This window comes from Coregonus clupeaformis, unplaced genomic scaffold (assembly GCF_020615455.1).
Source record: "Coregonus clupeaformis isolate EN_2021a unplaced genomic scaffold, ASM2061545v1 scaf0005, whole genome shotgun sequence".
Taxonomy (NCBI): Eukaryota; Metazoa; Chordata; class Actinopteri; order Salmoniformes; family Salmonidae; genus Coregonus; species Coregonus clupeaformis.
Window position 1 is genome coordinate 1176362 of NW_025533460.1, and position 20564 is coordinate 1196925.

Consider the following 20564-nt stretch of genomic DNA (forward strand, 5'->3'; position numbering starts at 1 on the left):
GCCCTAGATGTTAATGGAAAATGCATTTTCTATCCCTCGTTTTCAATTTCTTGGTTCATTCAGTGTGTGTTAAGAAATGTCTCATTCTTGTTCGCTAATTTCATTTTCTTTAATCTGAAATGACTTCAGGTTATCACATCAATTCAGAGAAGTGAAGAATGAAATGACTGTACAAGCCAGGCTCTTGAATCATGACATTTGATAGGAAAAATGTGTTGCACAAAAGGGAAACCTTAAGGTTCAGCAGGTAATCAAGTCCACAGTGGGTTGAAAGGCAGGTACAACAACGGAAGGAACGTTTGAGAGAAGGGTTGAGTCCCAAATGGCACCCTATTCCCTATATAGTGCGCTACTTTCAAGTAGTACACTATATACGGAATAGGAAGCCATTTGGGTCAAAAGCAACAGGAAGCTGAGACATTGCCACAATCTAGAACAGGAAGTCAACACCAGGGGTGAGCCAGGTCCTCGTCAGAACAGATAAGTCATTCTGTCAATCATGGACAAACTTTAGGGGAACTAAAACCTTTCAGATGTTTAGGGTCAAAACAGGTGACGAAGTGAGAACCTTGAGTCAGACAGTCTCACAGCCTTTGGAAGTGCCGCATCGCTGATTAAGTGACAGCTAGGGGACTAACATACTAACTCCGACAACCCATTGCTGTGCAGAGGCACTGTGCAACCAAAGGCTTTTAGCAGGGTTACCATTAAGTGCAATACTTAATGAAACTCGTTCCTCAACTCTTTGCTCAGTTTTAAGACGCTGCACATTGACAATTGTTGTGAACACTCACTGGTATGCTAAGTATTTAGGCAGGTGGTTAAAAGCTACAGGCACATCCCTAGTTTTAAACTTCCTCCACGATTGCGTCAATTAAACCATAGCAAATTATTTCCTCCAATGACAGGCAAATAAATAAAATCAGGCAAAAAAAGTGCAGCTAGGAAAACACTCAGGTTAATTAAACCAATTACACAACAAACAAAATAGTAGATCAAGTGGAAACAAAGAATGCACAGATAAAAGGATCGTATGGTTGAAATGGTTATCAGTGTCAACTTATATGGAGACAGGTAGTGGAACACCACTTAAGCTCGATCATCCAAAAACGATGTGCTGCCCATTGCTTTGTATTGTAATTCTACATTTTCCCTTCATTTTATATTCCTAATCAAAGCTTCAAGTTAATTTTAATTCTACAGACTACAGTTTGTCTCAACTTTTGAGATTGGCTGCACTTCTTATGTATTATATATAGCGCTTTTCAAGGTCCCAAAGTCGCTTTACAATTGTAGACTACTCAGTATTGCAGGGGGGCGGGGTATCTCTTGGTCATCAACTTCAGTATACAAGAAGCTTGTTGTCTGAGGCATCCCTCTAGGCCTCCTGCCAACAACACACTCTCAATCACCCCCTCTTTCCAGGCTGTGATATCACACTGGCGCTGTTTTAGGAGGAACAAATCCTCTTAATTTAAGTAAGGAGTGTGTGACAACTATAAACACTGGCAAACTTAATGAATGAACAAAACATGAAATATGTTAAATGTCCTAGCTCTATGTCTGGAGACAATTGAGGTGAGGGTGGTGCATATCAGGACAGGCCAAGGAGAGATGGGAGAAAAACATGTTGCATTTCCCATAGCATCTCCACAAAGGCATTATCTCCAGTATTGACTCACTCTGGTGGGCGAGATGAATTGTTTAATGACAACTTTTACTCTGTGTCAAAGCCCTCTAGTGTCCATAGTACCACAAAGAAAACAAATACATTTAATATTATACAGGAGCAAATGCATGTGTTGAATAAAGTGCTATGGGGAGGGGGGAAGATTAACTGAATTACACCTACATTTTTACTGTCTGAACTGTCTCATGATTCTTAACTCCCTTCATTAAAGGGCTTAATTATGTTTTAGCTCAAAGGAAGAGAAATGCCGCTATAAACTATCCAATTCAGTATCACCTCTTAGTCAATAGTTTGGCACAAAATATAGTTCCCACCCGAGGCACTAACATTACATTATCTATATGGCACCGCTTTCTTTGTCAAGAAATATTGATGGCCACACCGCACACGATGACATCTTGTTAAAAAGCAACAGAAGCTACACAGAAGTATATGTAAATCGACACAATTGCAACATTTTGTGGCATAGACAAAACCCTTAAATTATAAATGATTTTTCTTGGTTAAAAAAATATCAATTCTCTGCATGCCATCACACACAATTCTATGCTGGTAGTTGGTGCACAGGGTGCTGCGTCTGTGTGTAGTCTACCCACATCAAGGACAGACAGGGCTAGGGGTCTCTGAATGGGGTAACCGGTTTTGTCCCAGGGACCAGTGAGCAAAGGGTCATATTCATTAGAGCACACCGTAGCAGAACGGAAAATAAAAACAACTTTCTTATTGGAAAGGTGCAGGTAGTCCCTCCCTGTTTCTGTACGTGTTCTTCTGTTTGGTGCCTAATGAACATGAACCATATCCCTCTGGAGAACTGTGTTAAAACTTCTACTTAAGAACAGAGTAAATCAGTATTAGCATCTGAGGGAGCGGTCCCCATTATCCCAAAGAGCAGTGCAAGTCCACAGACCAGAAGTTGAGAAACACTGACATACAGAAGTTATAAAAAAGCTGTTGAACCATCCTATCATACATGAGAAGGAACTGCCTTTTCTTCCCCAGTGCTTGCTAGTGTGTGTGTGTGTGTGTATTTGTGCACCACAATGTGAGTTTGTGTGACTTCACATGTGAGAACCAGAAGGTACTTAGTGGGTTGTCAATTGGCATCAGGCTGTGAGTGTGTGTTGTTCTTTTCATATTGGCACATCTGTGTATCTCCAATGTTGTATTTTGTGTGTGTATGTTTGGTACCCTGGTGTATGTCTATATCATGGTGCGTAACTTGTGGGCCTCTTCATGCTCTGCTCTTATAGGAATGCACTGGGGTTGGCTCTCGGATCCTTCTGGTTCCTGTAACGTGCAGCCAGCCACACACCCAAGATCTGAAACAGAACAACATTCATGAGAAGTGTGTGTGTGTCTGTATATGGTGATCAATGGCAAACTTTTTTTGGGGGTGGGGGTTGTCTGTTTTGCATGTTATTTTGGCATTAATAGGAGTCACATATCAGTTTGCAAACAATGTAAAAAAAATAAAATAATCATTGAGTTAATAAAGCCGCATACAAACATGGTCTCTTTTTTGCTTTCTTGAGTAAGGCAGCTCCAAAATGCAGGTGTTTCAGCCTAGCTCAGTGCTTTCTGTGGTGTTGGAGCAGCCAGCGAAAAATACGGAGCGTAGGGGTTCGTAATGTTCTCTAATTGCGCCGTGATTGGCTGTGTTCTGTCACTCATAGGGACACTACGTCACCGCCAAATCTAAGGGTAGAGCTTGAAAATTCAAGCCCCTTGGGTGCTGCCATAGAGTTACATTAGAAGTGCCCATCCAAGAAGGCTCAAGGTCATTGGCCACAGACAAAATGACGTCAAATCACGTTATATCTACAGTAGCTTTGATTGGACTGATGTCAACATCATCCTTTCAAAATCTTAGCTAGCAGTCATCATCATGAATCAAGTCGACAATCTACTGGCAAATCCTTTTTAATCCTTGTCATATGAAGAGAAATAATGAAGAGAAATTATAGATAAAACGTATCGGTGCTCATCGGCCATTGGATATAAACATTACACAACAAGTTGGAAATCGCTAATTCAACAATGAGTGGTTTGGAAGGAATCAGTGGCTAACTGCAAGCATTGCAAAGCAATCACTAGCCTGCTATTCAGTGGGTGTGTGGTCCCAACTCTGGGTTTAAGGGTCTTTTTTCCAAGCTTAAAATTATAAACATTCAACATTGGCCATGCTGTCAATCCAGCGTGATTCCTGCCACGCTCAAAACAACTGTTAACTCGGAACTGGGAAATCTGACTTCAATGAGTTCAAGACAACTGGGAACTCGGGAAAAACGAGCTCCGATTGGGAAAATTAGTTTTGAACGGTCATCCAACTCGGAATTGTAAGTCGGGAACTCGGGCCTCTTTCTAGAGCTACGACCTGAAGATCACTGACGTCATCATGATTCGACCTTGTTTTTTTCAGAGTTCCCAGTTGTCTTGAAAGCACCATAAATCAAGAGAATGCCAGACTTTGATGACCAAATTTGCCCACGAAGGACTGCTGCGCCACCTGAGTCCAAAAATGTATTGTACGCTGCTGCATAAATGATGTAATATACCAGGGAGATATGTATACTGTAGCTAAGAAAGTAATACTAAGTGTATGTTGTGTAATAAGTTGTTAGTAGCCCATGTGCCTCACTCTAATAATTTGGTATATTTCCCCCCCTAATTTCGCCTACTGTTCTGACTTGGTGGTGCACATGTAGCCTATAACCTGTTTAGAGAAATGTAATCATTGAATATTGTAAGAGCTTTCATTGTGCCCCCTTTATTTATCCTACGGTTCTGACTTGGTGTACAGGGAGAACACTGTAAGAACGGCCCATGTTCTGAATTCTGTCGCTGTACATTTCAAGTTACATTGACTACGTCCGTCCTAGCTCGCTCATTAATGTCTTAATCTAAATTATGGATTGCCTCTTATCCACTTGTCGTCCCCTTATGCCATAGTTTGTACATCTCAATTGTCAGTAGAAACCACATTTGTTTAAGCAAGTCAGCCATATCAGCTGTTTTTTTTAAAGGCAGTAAATGAGGCTGAATGAACTGTTTCAATGCCAGACAAGGCTCCGCTGATAGCCAGGTGTAGCAGTGGTAAGGTGTTGGGACTGCTGTTGGGACTCTGCTGTTGAGACAGCTTTATGTAGGCCCTAACAGTTTGTGGGCACAGTTTGTCACCGTTATAGTGCAATTCATGTATCGTTTAGTGTTGTGGCTTTGCTGGCATGCATATCCAACATATATATTTTTTTGCCCCACCAAGATTGACATGCTAAAATCGCCACTGATGGTGATAGTGTTCACCTTTACTGTATGGGCCTGATTCAGACTACGGAAATGTACACCTTTCCTACGCACTTCTCCGTAGTTGGTATTCAGATTTACCTTATGCAGGTGCGTAATGGGCTTTGCAGGCGTGGAATAAACGTTATTCAACCGCTGAAAACCCCCACTTGCTGGCCAACAGATTTCCTTGTGGAGTTTTCATTCATAGGGTTTTCAGTACATTTATCTAAAGCCATTCATTTAAATTTGGTGTACCTTTAATTAGAAGTGAGTCTAATTAGAAGACTCACTAGAATATATGGAGAGAGCGGTTTAGAATATTAGGGATCACTGAAAGAAAGCCATGTAAATACACACATATTAGTCTCCTTTTCAGCACCTATTGGTAGATTTAAAAATACTCCGATTTTGTAGATTATTTAGGGTTAGTTAAGTATTTATGAATAATAAAAAACTGGTTTGGAGAGCCTTTACGCACAAAATATATTGGTGAATCAAAAATAGTGGTTTGATTCATCCTGAAAGTTGACATATTAAATTGTTCAATCCATGAAATATTGGAAGGTGAGAAAAGTGTACAATAGGGGTTGAACAGTAGTCCTATAAATCTACCCTAATAATCCTCACTAATCATGGAACTGTGATGACAACAGTCCAGTCGTTGTGAACCGTGCGCCAGGCTCCAGGTTTAACCTACTACTACGTATGGTCTGAGTTCCATATTGTTTCAAATAGGACAACTTCATTTCTTAAATCTCCACCCAAACGAATAGCCGGTGAATAGCATGCTATTCTCATGCTTAAGTTCAAGGTCAGAATACGCACAGAGAGAAAAGTACATAAAAAAAGAATTACGTTCCATTTACATGTTCTTAACTCGGGTCGAAATTCTTTGTGCATTTAGGGATAAGTGCTAGTGTTGTGGTGTGTGTATTTTAGCTCTTGTAGGCATAGTCAGGAGCGGTTTCCTGACCTCTGTGAAGCTGAAGAAGAGTCCTACTCCACCCAGGATTTTCAGAGCCTCTGCAGCGTGCTGCAGCATCATGTCCCCACAGGTGAAACACAACCCAGTCACTTTACAGGGCTACACAGAGAGGGAGCGAGAAAGCCTTCAATGAGACAACAATCACATAAAGAGAGGAAGTCCAAACATACGACTGCATCTGCATAGAGTAAAAAGCCAACCATAAGATTACGGTCTACTGCGATCCTGTTTTTGCTTTCTATTTTCTTTCTACCTATGATAGGCAGTCCAGTGATGGTTTTTATCTTTGATCCGTAATGGTTAAGGTTAAGACAGGTTGGGAGAGCTGTTGAGGGCAGAGAGTAACCAGAGTGGCTTAAACCACATGCAGAGAACCACATCCAGAGAGAAAGGCCTTTAAAAGGCTGAGCGCAGAGAGCAGGGGACATTTTAGGGTCAGAAACTACACATTCTTTCTTAATGCACTTTGCTAATGAACAAAGTATTTCATTTTTTCGATATAGGAAATCTGCTGATATGTATACACTGCCTAGAAAAGATGGAACTGTTCCCTGGATCAAGACCGTCAAACACAAGGAGAGTGACAAACTGATGTGTGTGTCTCCCTCACCGCCTGGCAGAGCTTCACATCCTCGTTGAACTGCTCCTGGCTCTGGGTGGTGTTCAGCAGCCCACAGCAGCTCAGCTTGTTCTCCACGCCCACCCGCGTCTCGTTGCTCATCAACCCCCAGGTAGCGTTCAACAGCTTCACCTGGGATGGAGATCAAACACACACATACAACACAGGTGAGGACAGTGACAGGAGTGCTGTGGAATGGCAGAGGCAGCAACACACAAGGCAAGTGACAACCACACGTCCATATATAGAGAGTAGTGTCCAATAAGAAAGACCTAGAGCAATTGGACATAAGGAAGAAGGTGGACATAAGATAGAAAACAGGAGCTGGGAGAAAACTAAATGACAAGCACAGTGACTCAGAGGTAAAATTATAACAGACACACAGACCTGCTGTCCCTGGTTAATAGCCAGGCAGGAGCAGGACACACCAAACTGGAAAAGAAACACCAGGAACAGAATCACCATGTACTGAGAGAGGAGCAGTCAAGGAACCAGACCAACACTCAAAGGCTGCACACACAGAAATAATGCATTTTTACTACTGACCTATATTCATTAAAGTAAAACGAAACTCGCACAGTGACCCATACCAAAGACTTTTGGAACATTATAGACCAACTCTGCCTGCCCATACTGGTATGAATAGGGCTGACAGTGAAGATATTCTTAATTGTATTGTTTTATTGTAAAGTTTGGATTGTAAATGCCCTTTATATAAAGGATACGAAGAAGAGCATGACTTGGTGGTGGTTGAGGGCTCCGATGAGGCCCACGATGGAGATGAGCAGTAGGAAGACGCCCACAGCGATGACCCCGCCGATGATGTGGATGCTGGACACGATGCCGAAGCCTTTCCCCCACGCTGCCACGCCGATCAGCAGCAGACCAACCAACTGGGGATAAAGAGAGAGAGAAACTAAGTGAGGAGAATGAGATGAACAAACACTGGCACATTACATTTACATTTACATTTACATTTTAGTCATTTAGCAGACGCTCTTATCCAGAGCGACTTACAGTTAGTGAATACATATTTTTGTATACTGGCCCCCCGTGGGAATCGAACCCACAACCCTGGCGTTGCAAACGCCATGCTCTATCAACTGAGCTACATCCCTGCCGGCCATTCCCTCCCCTACCCTGGACGACGCTGGGCCAATTGTGCGCCGCCCATGAGTCTCCCGGTCGCGGCCGGCTGCGACAGAGCCTGGATTCGAACCAGGATCTCTAGTCGCACAGTTAGCACTGCGATGCAGTGCCTTAGACCACTGCGCCACTCAGGAGTTGCACACTAGGGATTAACATGAGTAACCGGGATCCCAGGAACACTTCACATTTCCAGAAAAAATAAAATGACAAGACCCGGGAAATTACAACATTTTCCCCCAATGTCGCACTAATGCTATTCACACAAAATCGCCATAAATTCAAAGCACACGCATAATTGACACTGCCAGACTGCACACGCGATCCGAATGCGGTTAATAAACCCTACAGGAAACCCCTACAGTATAGCCTAGAAAATAACGCGTGCCTCTTTGCGCTGTCAATGTGACTCTTCAGACAGTCAAATTTGATAGGCCTATGCACAATTCACTACATATGCATCTCTGTCACAGATATGAAGTCTGTTAACAATTCTGAGAGGCATGAGGGAAATTATATATTCTCCTGTCCTAGAGCCTAGGCTATTTTCCTATCCAGACCCAATCCCACTGAAACCCAAAATCCTAACTCCAGTCTCGCATGAAAATTCCTAGCTTTATTCTGTAATCCATAGGTTGCATTATAAAAGCACATCTCTCACCTAAGTATGTCAAAAAAAATATCGCTATAACATTTCCCCCGCGCTGTCTCTTGCTGCCCTTATGAGAACGTCGGTAGAGAATGTGTGATCAACAAACAGTATAAGAGTAGATATGGATATTTCTTAAACAGAGTTGATACATTGATATTTAAACTATTTCCACTCTTCATCTCCCTGTTATTCATGAGCTGATGTGCTATCTGTATAATCATCAACTCGATTTTGCCAAATATAGGAGATATTCGGTCATTTGTTGAAGGAGGTTATCTAGCAAGCTTAGAAACTTTGGTCATTTGATTTTTGTTTGACTGCAGTTACAACGTTTGTATGATTCGACAAAGCTATACTCGAGGGAAAACTCTGTGTCGAGATAGCCTACTGCTTAAATGTGCTGAATTAATTGAGGAACATGAAAACGCTCTGAATTTATGAACGCCCTGTTTCACAATTCACAACGTCATTGGTGATAAAAGATAGTTACTCTGTCTTTACTAAATATCAGTTTCATTTGATCTGAAATCTTTACATAGTGGCGCAGCACCCATCTTATTTGGGGAGAACCTGTCATAGTGACCATATCTTGCTTTTAAACGCTTTAAATGGGCACTTACAATCTTTTCGGTATTTCCCAGGACTCTCAGGATAAATATGAATTATTCCCGGTATTGTAACTTGGTCGATTTTCTGGAAAACGTGAATCCCTAATACACACAGACTTGGGCAAAGAAACGGACACTAACTATCGCGTGCACGCACACACACTTACATTTTAGTCATTTAGCAGACGCTCTTATCCAGAGCGACTTACAGTTAGTGAGTGCATACATTTTTCATACTGGCCCCCCGTGGGACCAGTATGAAAAATGTATGCACTCACTAACTTTCGTCCATCTTGGTGTCTGTAAACTACATGTAAACCTTTATTAGTGACAACCAGGCTAAACCAGAAAAAATGACAATTGGCCTAGCTAATCTAATAGGGACCTTGAACACAGAGACTATCTATGGTGGCTATTTTAAATGCTTGGCCCAAAAACAGTCAGGGGGTATTTGCCTTCTAGGTATGAGACAAGACCTTATTGTGAATGTGTGCTTGGCTAACATTTATTTTTTCCACAAGACCTTCACATGTCTATGATCTAATTGTGTCAAGTCGTATGCAACAGATTTGCTACTTGATAGTTTTTAGTTGTTGTTAATGTTATTAGGATCCCCATTAGCCGACGCCAATGGCGAAAGCTAGCCTTACTGGGGTCTGACACATTATGAAAAAGACATTACAGACAAAAGACTTTACAATTTACATACATTTAAAAACATTAACATGTTGTGTCAGTACATACAGTTGAAGTCGGAAGTTTACATACACTTAGGTTGGAGTCATTAAAACTCGTTTTTCAACCACTCCACAAATTTCTTGTTCACAAACTATAGTTTGGGCAAGTTGGTTAGGACATCTACTTTGTGCATAACAAGTAATTTTTCCAACAATTGTTTACAGACAGATTATTTCACTTAATCACAATTCCAGTGGGTCAGAGGTTTACATACACTAAGTTCACTGTGCCTTTAAACAGCTTGGGAAATTCCAGAAAACGATGTCATGGCTTTAGAAGCTTCTGATAGGCTAATTGACATCATTTGAGTCAATTGGAGGTGTACCTGTGGATGCATTTCAAGGCCTACCTTCAAACTCAGTGCCTCTTTGCTTGACATCATGGGAAGATCAAAAGAAATCAGCCAAGACCTCAGAATTTTTTTTTGCAGACCTCCACAAGTCTGGTTCATCCTTGGGATCAATTTCCAAACGCATGAAGGTACCACGTTCATCTGTACAAACAATAGTACGCAAGTATAAACACCATGGGACCACGCAGCCGTCATACCGCTCAGGAAGGAGACGCGTTCTGTCTCCTAGAGATGAACGTACTTTGGTGCGAAAAGTACAAATCAATCCCAGAACAACAGCAAAGGACCTTGTGAAGATGCTGGAGGAAACAGGTACAAAAGTATATATATCCACAGTAAAACGAGTCCTATATCGACATAATCTGAAAGGCTGCTCAGCAAGGAATAAGCCACTTCTCCAAAACCGCCATAAAAAAGCCAGACTATGGTTTGCAACTGCACATGGGGACAAAGATCGTACTTTTTGGAGAAATGTCCTTGAAACAAAAACAGAACTGTTTGGCCATAATGACCATTGTTATGTTTGGAGGAAAAAGGGGAAGGCTTGCAAGCTGAAGAACACCATCCCAACCATGAAGCACGGGGGTGGCAGCATCATGCTGTGGGGGTGCTTTGCTGCAGGAGGGACTGGTGCACAAAATAGATGGCATCATGAGGAAGGAAAATTATGTGGATAAATTGAAGCAACATCTCAAGACATCAGTCAGGAAGTTAAAGCTTGGTCGCAAATGGGTCTTCCAAATTGACAACGACCCCAAGCATACTTCCAAAGTTGTGGCAAAATGGCTTAAGGACAACAAAATCAAGGTATTGGAGTGGCCATCACAAAGCCCTGACCTCAATCCTATAGAACGTTTGTGGGCAGAACTGAAAAAGCGTATGCGAGCAAGGAGGCCTACAAACCTGACTCAGTTACACCAGCTCTGTCAGGAGGAATGGGCCAAAATTCACCCAACTTATTGTGGGAAGCTTGTGGAAGGATACCCGAAACGTTTGACCCAAGTTAAACAATTTAAAGGCAATACTACCAAATACTAATTGAGTGTATGTAAACGTCTGACCCACTGGGAATGTGATGAAATAAATAAAAGCTGAAATAAATCATTCTCTCTACTATTATTCTGACATTTCACATTCTTAAAATAAAGTGGTGATCCTAACTGACCTAAGACAGGGAATTTTTACTAGGATTAAATGTCAGGAATTGTGAAAAACTGAGTTTAAATGTATTTGGCTAAAGTGTATGTAAACTTCCGACTTCAACTGTACACACAAAGTAGGTCACATGGGGGAGAAGCATTGTGAGGTGTTGCTTTAATTGTTTTTTGAAACCAGGTTTGCTGTTCACTTGCGCTATATGAGATGGAAGGGAGTTCCATGCAATCATGGCTCTGTATAATACTGTACATTTCCTTGAATTTGTTCTGGACCTGTGGCCTTTGAAAAGACCCCTGGTGGTATGTCTGGTGGGGTAAGTGTGTCAGTGCTGTGTGTAAGTTCACTATGCAAACAATTTTTTTTTTCCAACACAGGATATCTGATTGAACACTTGTCGAGATGTGCAGCAATATAATTAATCTCATATCAATGTGTTCCCTGTGTAGTAGCAATGCAATGACACGGAATTATGGTCATTAAATGACACAATCACAGTTAGCTATGTACGATGACTGGAGAGCTTCACGCCTCAAATGACTCGCACACACACAGTCCATTTCTAGTTATGGCTGTGGTTGACATTACAGAGACAATACTGTTGTCTATGTTTACTATCACGAGGGCTGTGACATAGCTAGCTACCCGTCACTTGCTTGTCAACAAAATCAGCTATGTCCTCTGACAAACTTAAAGTATATAGTTAACTAGGACATATCTGATGCCCTCTGAATAAGTACAAATACAATCAAATGGTCATTAGCGTACAGTAGCTACCTACCCTTACAGCATGTTTATACCCGACACACACAATTCAACTTCTAATAGGTAATCAAGTAAATCATCAGAAATTAGTTGTCACCTTACTGCCTGTAGCAAGAGTCACACATCCTTGCATAATCGTTTATGATCTTGTAAAATCATATTTGTTAGCTAGTTAAAGTTAGCTGGCTAACGTTAACGTTACTCCTTCAGAAAGCATAGTTAACTGTTAGTAGCTAACTTGTTGATAGTGACACTATTTGCAGATGACAGTAAATTAGAGCCCATTGTTTGCTTCTAGCTAAATCTCAGTGAAACAATAGTGGACATTGATCCTAGTTAGCTCTGTACTAGTACTGCTGCTACCGCTGTTAGCATCATCATCCTTCTGCTAGCTGGAAACATTAGCAGGAGCTAGTTAGCGACACTTACCATGTACACCACGTTGAGGGAACAAAGAGCATTTTTAGAACACGTAAATCCCCCACAGACCATCTTGAAGATGTTGTATCTAACTTTGCTACCTACAAGGGATATTTCCCTCTGTAATTGTTCACTATTTTGTCTACTTTCACGAAGCCGAAGCTTGAGGAGGCACCGCTCACTCTTTAAACCGTACAACAGATATCATATCATGTCTCTGTCAATATCAGTGGGTGTGGTGAGAGGCTCTCACTTGTCTGTCATTGGTTTAGATATATCAAAGATTATATATTTCAACCAATCATCATGGTCGAGACCATGTACTACAAATAAATGATCAATATTGCAAATATCATCATGCATATGTCTACACATATGCTTTGGGATTTTTGAGAGTGCATCAACTGTTTTGGAATTGTTTTCCTAACCATATTTGGACTCATTGCAAATGATTATCCAGCTGTACACTTATGACAGCTAATATTGTTGTGAAGCTCGAGTCGATTTACACAGGTCAACCATGTGATAACTGACTCCAGTATCCCTGCACTTTGTAAATATAGTACTTGAACTGACTGACCCTGTATATAGTATGCTTACTTACTTTCTCGTGTTCTTATTATTTCTATTTCTCGTGTGTTTTTGTTCTACCTAATGTTATATTTAGTATTAGAGCTTGCAAGAAAGGCATTTCAATGTACTTGTGCACGTGACATTAAAACCTGAAACATATCATATGATATGCCATATACTTCACACGTATAGCAACAAAGAAAATAAAAATGTATGCACTCACTAACTGTAAGTCGCTCTGGATAAGAGCGTCTGCTAAATGACTAAAATGTAAATGTAAAGCCACACACACAATCTCTCCATCAGGTGTCATATTTTTTCAGAGGACATAACAAAACTCATCACCATCATCGGCATTCTTGCAGTGCTTTAAAACAAGGAAGTAGACGTTGTAAGACGTAAGCGGAGATATTTCAACATGCAACAGGACATTTGCTCAATTTAATAACGTATTTTTTTGTATTAATGATGTAGGCTACAGACAGACGTTCTCAAGCTAAATGCATAGGTTCGATTAGCTTTGCTTGAGGTGTTTGGAAAAGCGCGCTCAGATGGATAACGAATGTCAATGTCGCGGATGTAATCTCCGGAGACAGGTGTCAAGATGAACAGCAGTAACAAGTTATCGCTTTCCAGTGCGATTCGGGCCGAGGTACGGCGACATGAAACTGTAAAGAACAACTTTGCTAAACTTTTCAAGCAGTTGGAGAGGGTCGACGACGAACAGCTTCGCTCTGGTTTAAAAGTTTACCTTCACAGCATCCAAGGTAAGCAATTCAATAGGCCTAGCCCCAGAGCATGCCATTGGCTCCCACCAACCCACTTTATCACGCAAAATTCGTGGGCGCATTTACATTGAAATTGAATTATAGCCTACCTGTAACGAAAATGCACCCATTTAAAACTTAATTTCAAAGTGCTGGTAACTTGATAGGCCATTGCATCTGTTCCTTTAGCCTTGCTCAAATTATTCAGTGACACAATAATTGATTGTCAGACTTGTTCTTAGACTGTGTGCAGGGTGGTGTCAAAGCTAGCCTTTATGATGACTCCAATTCCATTGCATGACATTGGGTCATTGGACGTCCCCTTTAGCCCTGTGAGGGGAATGCCCAAACACTGCCCAAATGCTAGATCTAGAGAGGATGTGTCATATCTCAGCTGGAGGCTGTGTTATTTGCAACTTTGCTAAACTGCAGACAGTAAGTGTATCTTTTGTATTTGAAAGATTATTTCTCGCTGGTATGAAAGTTAAGTTCCAAAGTTTTCCAAAACCGTATCGCAAGCGAAGATTGTTAACGTTTCTAAACGTTAAAACAGAGCCTGGGGATTGTAGTTCACATGGAGCCAGCTGTGGTCCATACTTTCATCTGAGAACCCAAAAGAGGGCCCCGATTTGGGCCCCCTTGGGTTCTCGAGAGCTAGGTGGTGTCATGTCCCATGTCTCTTACATGACCGACAACCTCCATAAGTTCTATTGAAAGTCTGGTGTAAACTGTTGCAAGAATTGAATTCAGAGAACTTATGACAATTGAGCATGAAGTAAGTGTTTGAGAACAGGAAATTATGTGTTTCTATAGAAACCTATTTACAATGACAGAGAGAGGATGCAGCATCACTCTTCCGATAACATGTAGGCCTAAGCCTAAATGACAGAAAGGGAAGGAAGTTACCCTGTACAACCTCTTTAAAATAGGCCCCTGTACTCACTTATTACTGGTAATAGCATTTTTAATAGCTTCTATGGCATGAGAAAATGTGGGGGGTTGGGGTATTGTCAAATGCATATGCAATATGCACTGTGATGTCACGAGAGGCTGTGTCCTGGAGGGACGTTACATCCCCCTGAGGTGGCTGCAAACCCAGACAGCTATGGCTCCATCTGCTGGTATGGTCGGGAACTCCACCCCTCTATGGCCAATCTTCCCACGCAGCTGAAACAAATGAGGAGCTGATGAGCTGAAGGTTTGGGAAGGGAAGAGACACACTGAGGGAGTGGGTGGGAAGGGAAGAGACACAGTCTCCAACCTGGGCTCTCTGGAGAACAAGAGTGCTGCACGTCCACTTCCATGAGGAATATAAGGATTTGGGGATACTTACCTTTGGGAAATACTCACCTTTGGATATATGCACCTGTGGAAATACGTGAGAGACATTTGGAAGGACTTTTTGCTGGGTTGGCCACTAGCTGCAACGTGGACTACAGTAAGGCTGGGGAAAAGTTATCTGAGCGAGTGAGAATTATGACTTTGGATGTGGAAGAGACATCCCTGAACTGTTAACCCTTAAAGAGCCACAAGAGAACAGAATTTTGTTATATTTTCGTTAATTTCCCAAGACCTATAATAAAATCCTTGTTTTGTTTGAACCTTGTCTCCTTGCACTACTTGAGCAATCCCGCTGAAAGCTGTGTAGCCTCTCGTGACGTCACAGCACATCCAATATTCATACCCTTTTATGGATGCACATAATGTATATTATAAATATGAAGCATTGAGACATTATTTGTTGTTGTGTTATACTTGATCAATATCTGTTAGGAAATTGAAGCGATGTCTAGACTGTTTTCTCCGAAGTGCAGCTTCAAAAACAACTAAATATGAGACGCTCTATTTATACTTAATCACTGAGAGATTCTATTTGGACTCTGAACGACCCAAGGCTTGTCTGAACACTCTGATTCTCTTTTTATCCCATTGTCTCCTCACTTCAGCTGAGAAAGTGGAAGTCCTATATTACAGCTCACTCTGCTTAGCTGACTTCCACCCAAAACCTCCACCCAAAATGTTTTTGTAACTGCCTCAGCTCCTGTACACAACCAGTAGCCATAGAGAAATACATACTCACCTTCCTTTTATCTGACTTTAACAAAGAATCTGTATGATGTGTGTTTAACTAGAGACCAAACGGATTGAGAGAGAGAGATGGAATGCTAATTGCAGAGGTCGAAGTGACCAATGAATCCACAGTATTTAAACACTTCACCCCAAAGTCCACATTTTAGTATTTTTGTAGGCCTATGTCCCAAATGGCACCCTATTCCCTTTATAGTGCACCACTTTTGACCAGGGCCCATGTCCAAAGTAGTGCACTATGTAAAAAATAGGGTGCCCATAGGACACAGATTCAGTTTCTAGCCAGGCGTGTGTCAGGCCCAAGGTTATTATAGTAAACTAAAACTGAACTAAAGATGAAAAAACAATTTTGTAAACTGAAATAAAATAATTAACAGACCCGTTTGAAACTATTATATTTGACTCCAAAACGAACTAAAGTAAAATAAATACTAACATGAATTATGTTCCGTTTTATTTATTTTTTCTTCTAAACTTTGGGCAAAAATCTAAATGGGGTTTTCAAGCTTCTGAATCTGCCGGGTAAATGCTGACAGGAGATGTCAATGTTCAAATAGGCCTAGCTTGTGTATCACTATCACTAGCTATCACCAGGTAACAGGGAAGAAATCCGCTACTTTGAGTCCCTAACACTAGAACTCAAACTAAAGAAAAACGAGTAAATCAGGTCTGAAAACGAATTGAAACTAAACTGAATTTCAAATAAAAATCGAAAAACGAATAGAAATAAAAACGAATATAAAACCACCAAACTATAATAACCTTGGTCAGGCCCCGTGTCAGTCAGCCCAGTACGCTACAGCTAGAAACTGAGACAGGACTGCCAACAGACAGTAGGAATAGAGAGACACTGATGTATCAGTGTGACCATGCTGTGTTGACAGACATTCATGTTCCTTCAAGTGATGCAGACAACACCTTGTATCTCTCTTCCTATACAGTATGTCTTTGTGACTTCTATTGCTATCTATGCAGCCTCATATGTTTTGCTACTGTTTTGGTTAAAGCTGCAATATGTAACTTTTTGGGCAACCCGACCAATTTCACATAGAAATTAGAGTTATAGATCTGTCATTCTCATTGAAAGCAAGTCTAAGAAGCGGTATATCTGTTCTATGTGCGCTATTTCTATGCGTTCTGTTCTTAAGTTTAGTTTTTGCGTCTTTTACTTTCAGTTTTGTACACCAGCTTCAAATAGCTGAAAATAAAAATTTGATTATTGAAAATACATTTCACAGCGGTTTGGATGCTATAATGATTCTCTACACTTGTTTTGTTTGTTTTGTCACATAAACTGAAATTAGGCACATTTTTATCGAATGTTAGCAACCAGGAAATGACGGAGCGATTTCTGCATATTGTGCCTTTTAAAAATGGTTACCTTTCCTCCTCCTTACATCCTTACAGCATTGCACATCAAGCAACTTCCTCTCTTTGGTACTAGTCACGTGTTTGCTTTGATTCTACAAACTGTAAATGTGGTAAAGGATGTTGTTGGATTTACTATTCAATTATCGTATCTGAATCTAACATGAAACAAACCTCCATGCCCTGAACTAACAATCGTGACACAATATAATGAGCAATCAGGTTTGTTGTGCGTTTATGCACGTTGTGGTTACCGATAGCGTGTCCCTGAAAACGTTGTCATGGCAGCGGGACTCGTCGTTGTTGGCCCCATAGAAATATAATTAATTATATTTCTATGGTTGTCCCTATTACCTCTGTCTGTCTGCAGAGCCACTTCCTGCCTCAAGGAGACAGGCAGACAATTTGGTACAGCTTACTCCCTCCCCTGCACCCTACTTACTTCACAAATAAAAAAATGCTCCTTACCTTCCCCATACTGTTTCTTTCATCACACACTTGTACAGTACCACCTCAAGCGGCACTCCCTGGACTTAACCTAGCTCCTCCACCCTAATTCAAGCACTCTCATCTTCACCCCCATAAATGCACCCGCCCCCGTCTTACCCCCTATCCTCCCTCCTCTCTCTTCTGTCCCTCCACCTTGTGTTGTCATTTAGCCTTTCCTCACAGCAGGTTACACTCCTTGTCATGAGATCTGTCCAAATGTCACGGACACTATTCACCTTGACTACCATCTCTATGAGAGACACAGAGACAGGAGACCACAGCTCACTGCAACACACCCTCTGGCTTCTCTCCACTGGTGTGGCAGTTAGACGATTCTGTTTATGTTATCCTAATCTCCAGTCCTAATCATTCAGATGCAGACTTGTCAGTTGCTCTCTTTGTGTTATTGCAGATCTCATATTTTGCAGTTTTGCGGCAATTAGGCCGATTCGAAACACCCCAGATCTTCTCTCAAGAGCTCTGATTAGATTTCTGAACCCACTCCCCCTACGCGTGCGCGTATGTTTCATTCTGCAGTGTCTGTGTGTAAGGCGTGTAGGCACATCATTCCAACCTACGCACTCTTTTATGTGCGTTTTCCATCATGGCATTTGCATTGCAGATGATTCAAGGGTCATAAGCTCTGTGTGTGTGTGTGTGCCCCCCCACACACACACACACACACACAAACACACACACACACTGCCCGCACCCTTAATGACAGGAGGATATTAATTGTCATTACGATGTCATTATGATGTGTTCCTTTAAGAAAGAGGTCACACCTCAGGAAGACATGTTAGTACTCTGATGCCGGCAATTACACCAGAAAGCAGAACAGAGCTTGTGTCAATTGTCAGATTAGCATAAGGACAACGGTGGGCCGTGGTCCACCGAGGAAAGGGAACACAGTCTTTCTTTACACAGTAAGGTGGTGGTGGCCTTGATAAATGTCACAGCAGCTAAAGGAACAATGACAACAATGACATACAAACATGACACCACGTTGAATGCTATGGCTTCGTCACCCCTCACTGGAATGTTTGTCTTGTGTGTGATCTTTGAACTTTGATGTGCAGTTTGCACTTGTTGTGTTCAATGGATATTTGATTTATTTAGTTCACAATATGTTTTTACATGCTTTACCATTCAAGTACCTCACCTGTGTGTGTGTGTGTTCTCTCTGAGGTTCTATATGCAACATTTTGTGTACGTGTCACAGTGTAATTTAAGTTTAGAGGGGACATGATTCATCACCACACTCTGTGGGTGTCCTTCACAGATTTCAGCTAATTAAACAAGTGACACAGGTGGGTAACACCCACGCACACACACACACACACACACTGAAGCCCCTCCCACAGTGAGCACACAAAACATTCAGCCACGTACATGTAAACACGCATACACATGCTGGATATCACGTGACATGTATCATTCAGTCATGTGATTAAAGGATGGGCCAATTATGATAATGTGTTACAGTTTCTAATATTGGACCTACGCTTCTCTTTATTGTGTGAGTCACTAATGATGAACAAACAAAGTGCGAGCATAATCTCTCTCTCTCCTCATGGCACCTTTTCTTTCATTCAATGTCTGACACACACACACAAACACTCACGGCAAGGAGAAGATAACATTTTTCCCTCCCAGGCCCACCCATGGTTGCGCCCCTGCCCAGTCACGTGAAATGCATTGATTAGGGCCTAATGAATTGATTTCAATTGACTGATTTCCTTGTATGAACTGTAACTCAGTAAAATCGTAAAAATTGTTGCATGTTGCGTTTTATATTTTTGTTCAGTGTATATATACAGTGCATTCGGAAACTATTCAGACCCCTTGACTTTTTCCACATTTTGTTACGTTACAGCCTTATTCTAAAATATATTAAATTAATGTTTTTCCTCATCAATCTACACACAATACCCGATAATGACAAAGCGAAAACAGATTTTTTAGAAATGTTAGCAAATGTATTAAAAATAAAGCTTCACCTTCCAACAGGACAACGACCCTAAGCACACAGCCAAAACAACATAGGAGTGGCTTAGGGACAACATAGGAGTGGCTTAGGGACAACTCTCTGAATGTCCTTGAGTGGCCCAGCCAGAGCCCGGACTTGAACCCGATCAAACATCTCTGTTGAGACCTGAAAATAGCTGTGCAGTGACGCTCCCCATCCAACCTGACAGAGCTCGAGAGGATCTGCAGAGAACAATATAGCGTCTCGAGGCTGTAATCGCTGCCCAAGGTGCTGAGTAAAGGGTCTGAATACTTATGTAAATGTAATATTTACTTTTTTTTTCTTTTTTTTTTGCAAAAAAATCTAAAAACCTGTTTTTGCTTTGTCATTATGGGGTATTGTGTGTAGATTGATGAGGGAAAAAAAACATTTAAATCAATTTCAGAATAAGGCTGTAACGTAACAAAATGTGGAAAAAGTCAAGGGGTCTGAATACTTTCCGAATGACTTTTTTTGACCCCCTGCAGTACCTCCGCAAACCCCAGTTTGAATATCCCTGGTTTAGAGAGAGAGGGATGAAGGAGACAGACATGTGACTCACTACTGTAATGCCCTGGAGCTCCAAACACCTTGGTCACAGGCAAGCCCACCATGTGAGAGAGGTGGAAGAGATGGGGGGGGGGGAGTAGGCTGTTGCTACCCACAACGCTTACTGCTTAAGAGGGGGTTGACGGGAACTTTTCTGGAGGGAGATGGAGCTAGTGTGACTGCAAAAGACAGAGAAGAGGGAGAGGATAGAAAGAGCCTTCTCCCCTCTCCTGTCTCTTCCACATTTTTCCATCTCTCCTTTTCCCTTCCTCTATCTCCTGCATTCCTCTCCTCTCATCCACCTTTA

At 41.5% G+C, this 20564-nt stretch overlaps 2 protein-coding genes across 2 annotated transcripts in view; one reads left to right on the forward strand and one right to left on the reverse strand.

The window, feature by feature from the left end:
- Nucleotides 1-95: 95 nt before the first annotated feature.
- Nucleotides 96-12639, reverse strand: LOC121577844 (tetraspanin-31). Its single transcript, XM_041891776.2, has 6 exons — nucleotides 12425-12639; nucleotides 7305-7472; nucleotides 6967-7047; nucleotides 6571-6711; nucleotides 5949-6059; nucleotides 96-3009 (listed from the first exon to the last, which is right to left on the reverse strand). The coding sequence occupies exons 1-6, from the start codon at nucleotides 12485-12487 to the stop codon at nucleotides 2935-2937; spliced, it is 639 nt and encodes a 212-aa protein (XP_041747710.2). The 5' UTR covers nucleotides 12488-12639; the 3' UTR covers nucleotides 96-2934.
- A 748-nt stretch (nucleotides 12640-13387) lies between these two features.
- Nucleotides 13388-20564, forward strand: part of LOC121577845 (arf-GAP with GTPase, ANK repeat and PH domain-containing protein 1) — a 37558-nt gene continuing 30381 nt past the window's right edge. The window contains exon 1 of the mRNA XM_041891780.2: nucleotides 13388-13755. Coding sequence (XP_041747714.2) covers nucleotides 13593-13755 — 163 coding nt within the window. The 5' untranslated portion in view covers nucleotides 13388-13592. The remainder of the gene's footprint in view (nucleotides 13756-20564) is intronic.

What these genes read in the sequence shown, in the direction of transcription:
- LOC121577844 (XM_041891776.2), bottom strand. Translation starts at nt 12,487, where the DNA reads ATGGTCTGTGGGGGATTTACGTGTTCTAAAAATGCTCTTTGTTCCCTC. An exon ending in CCCTCAACGTGGTGTACATG is followed by an intron (nt 7,473 to 12,424) that starts GTAAGTGTCGCT and finishes CTTTATCCCCAG; the next exon opens with TTGGTTGGTCTGCTGCTGAT. An exon ending in ACCAAGTCATGCTCTTCTTC is followed by an intron (nt 7,048 to 7,304) that starts GTATCCTTTATA and finishes CTCCTCTCTCAG; the next exon opens with TACATGGTGATTCTGTTCCT.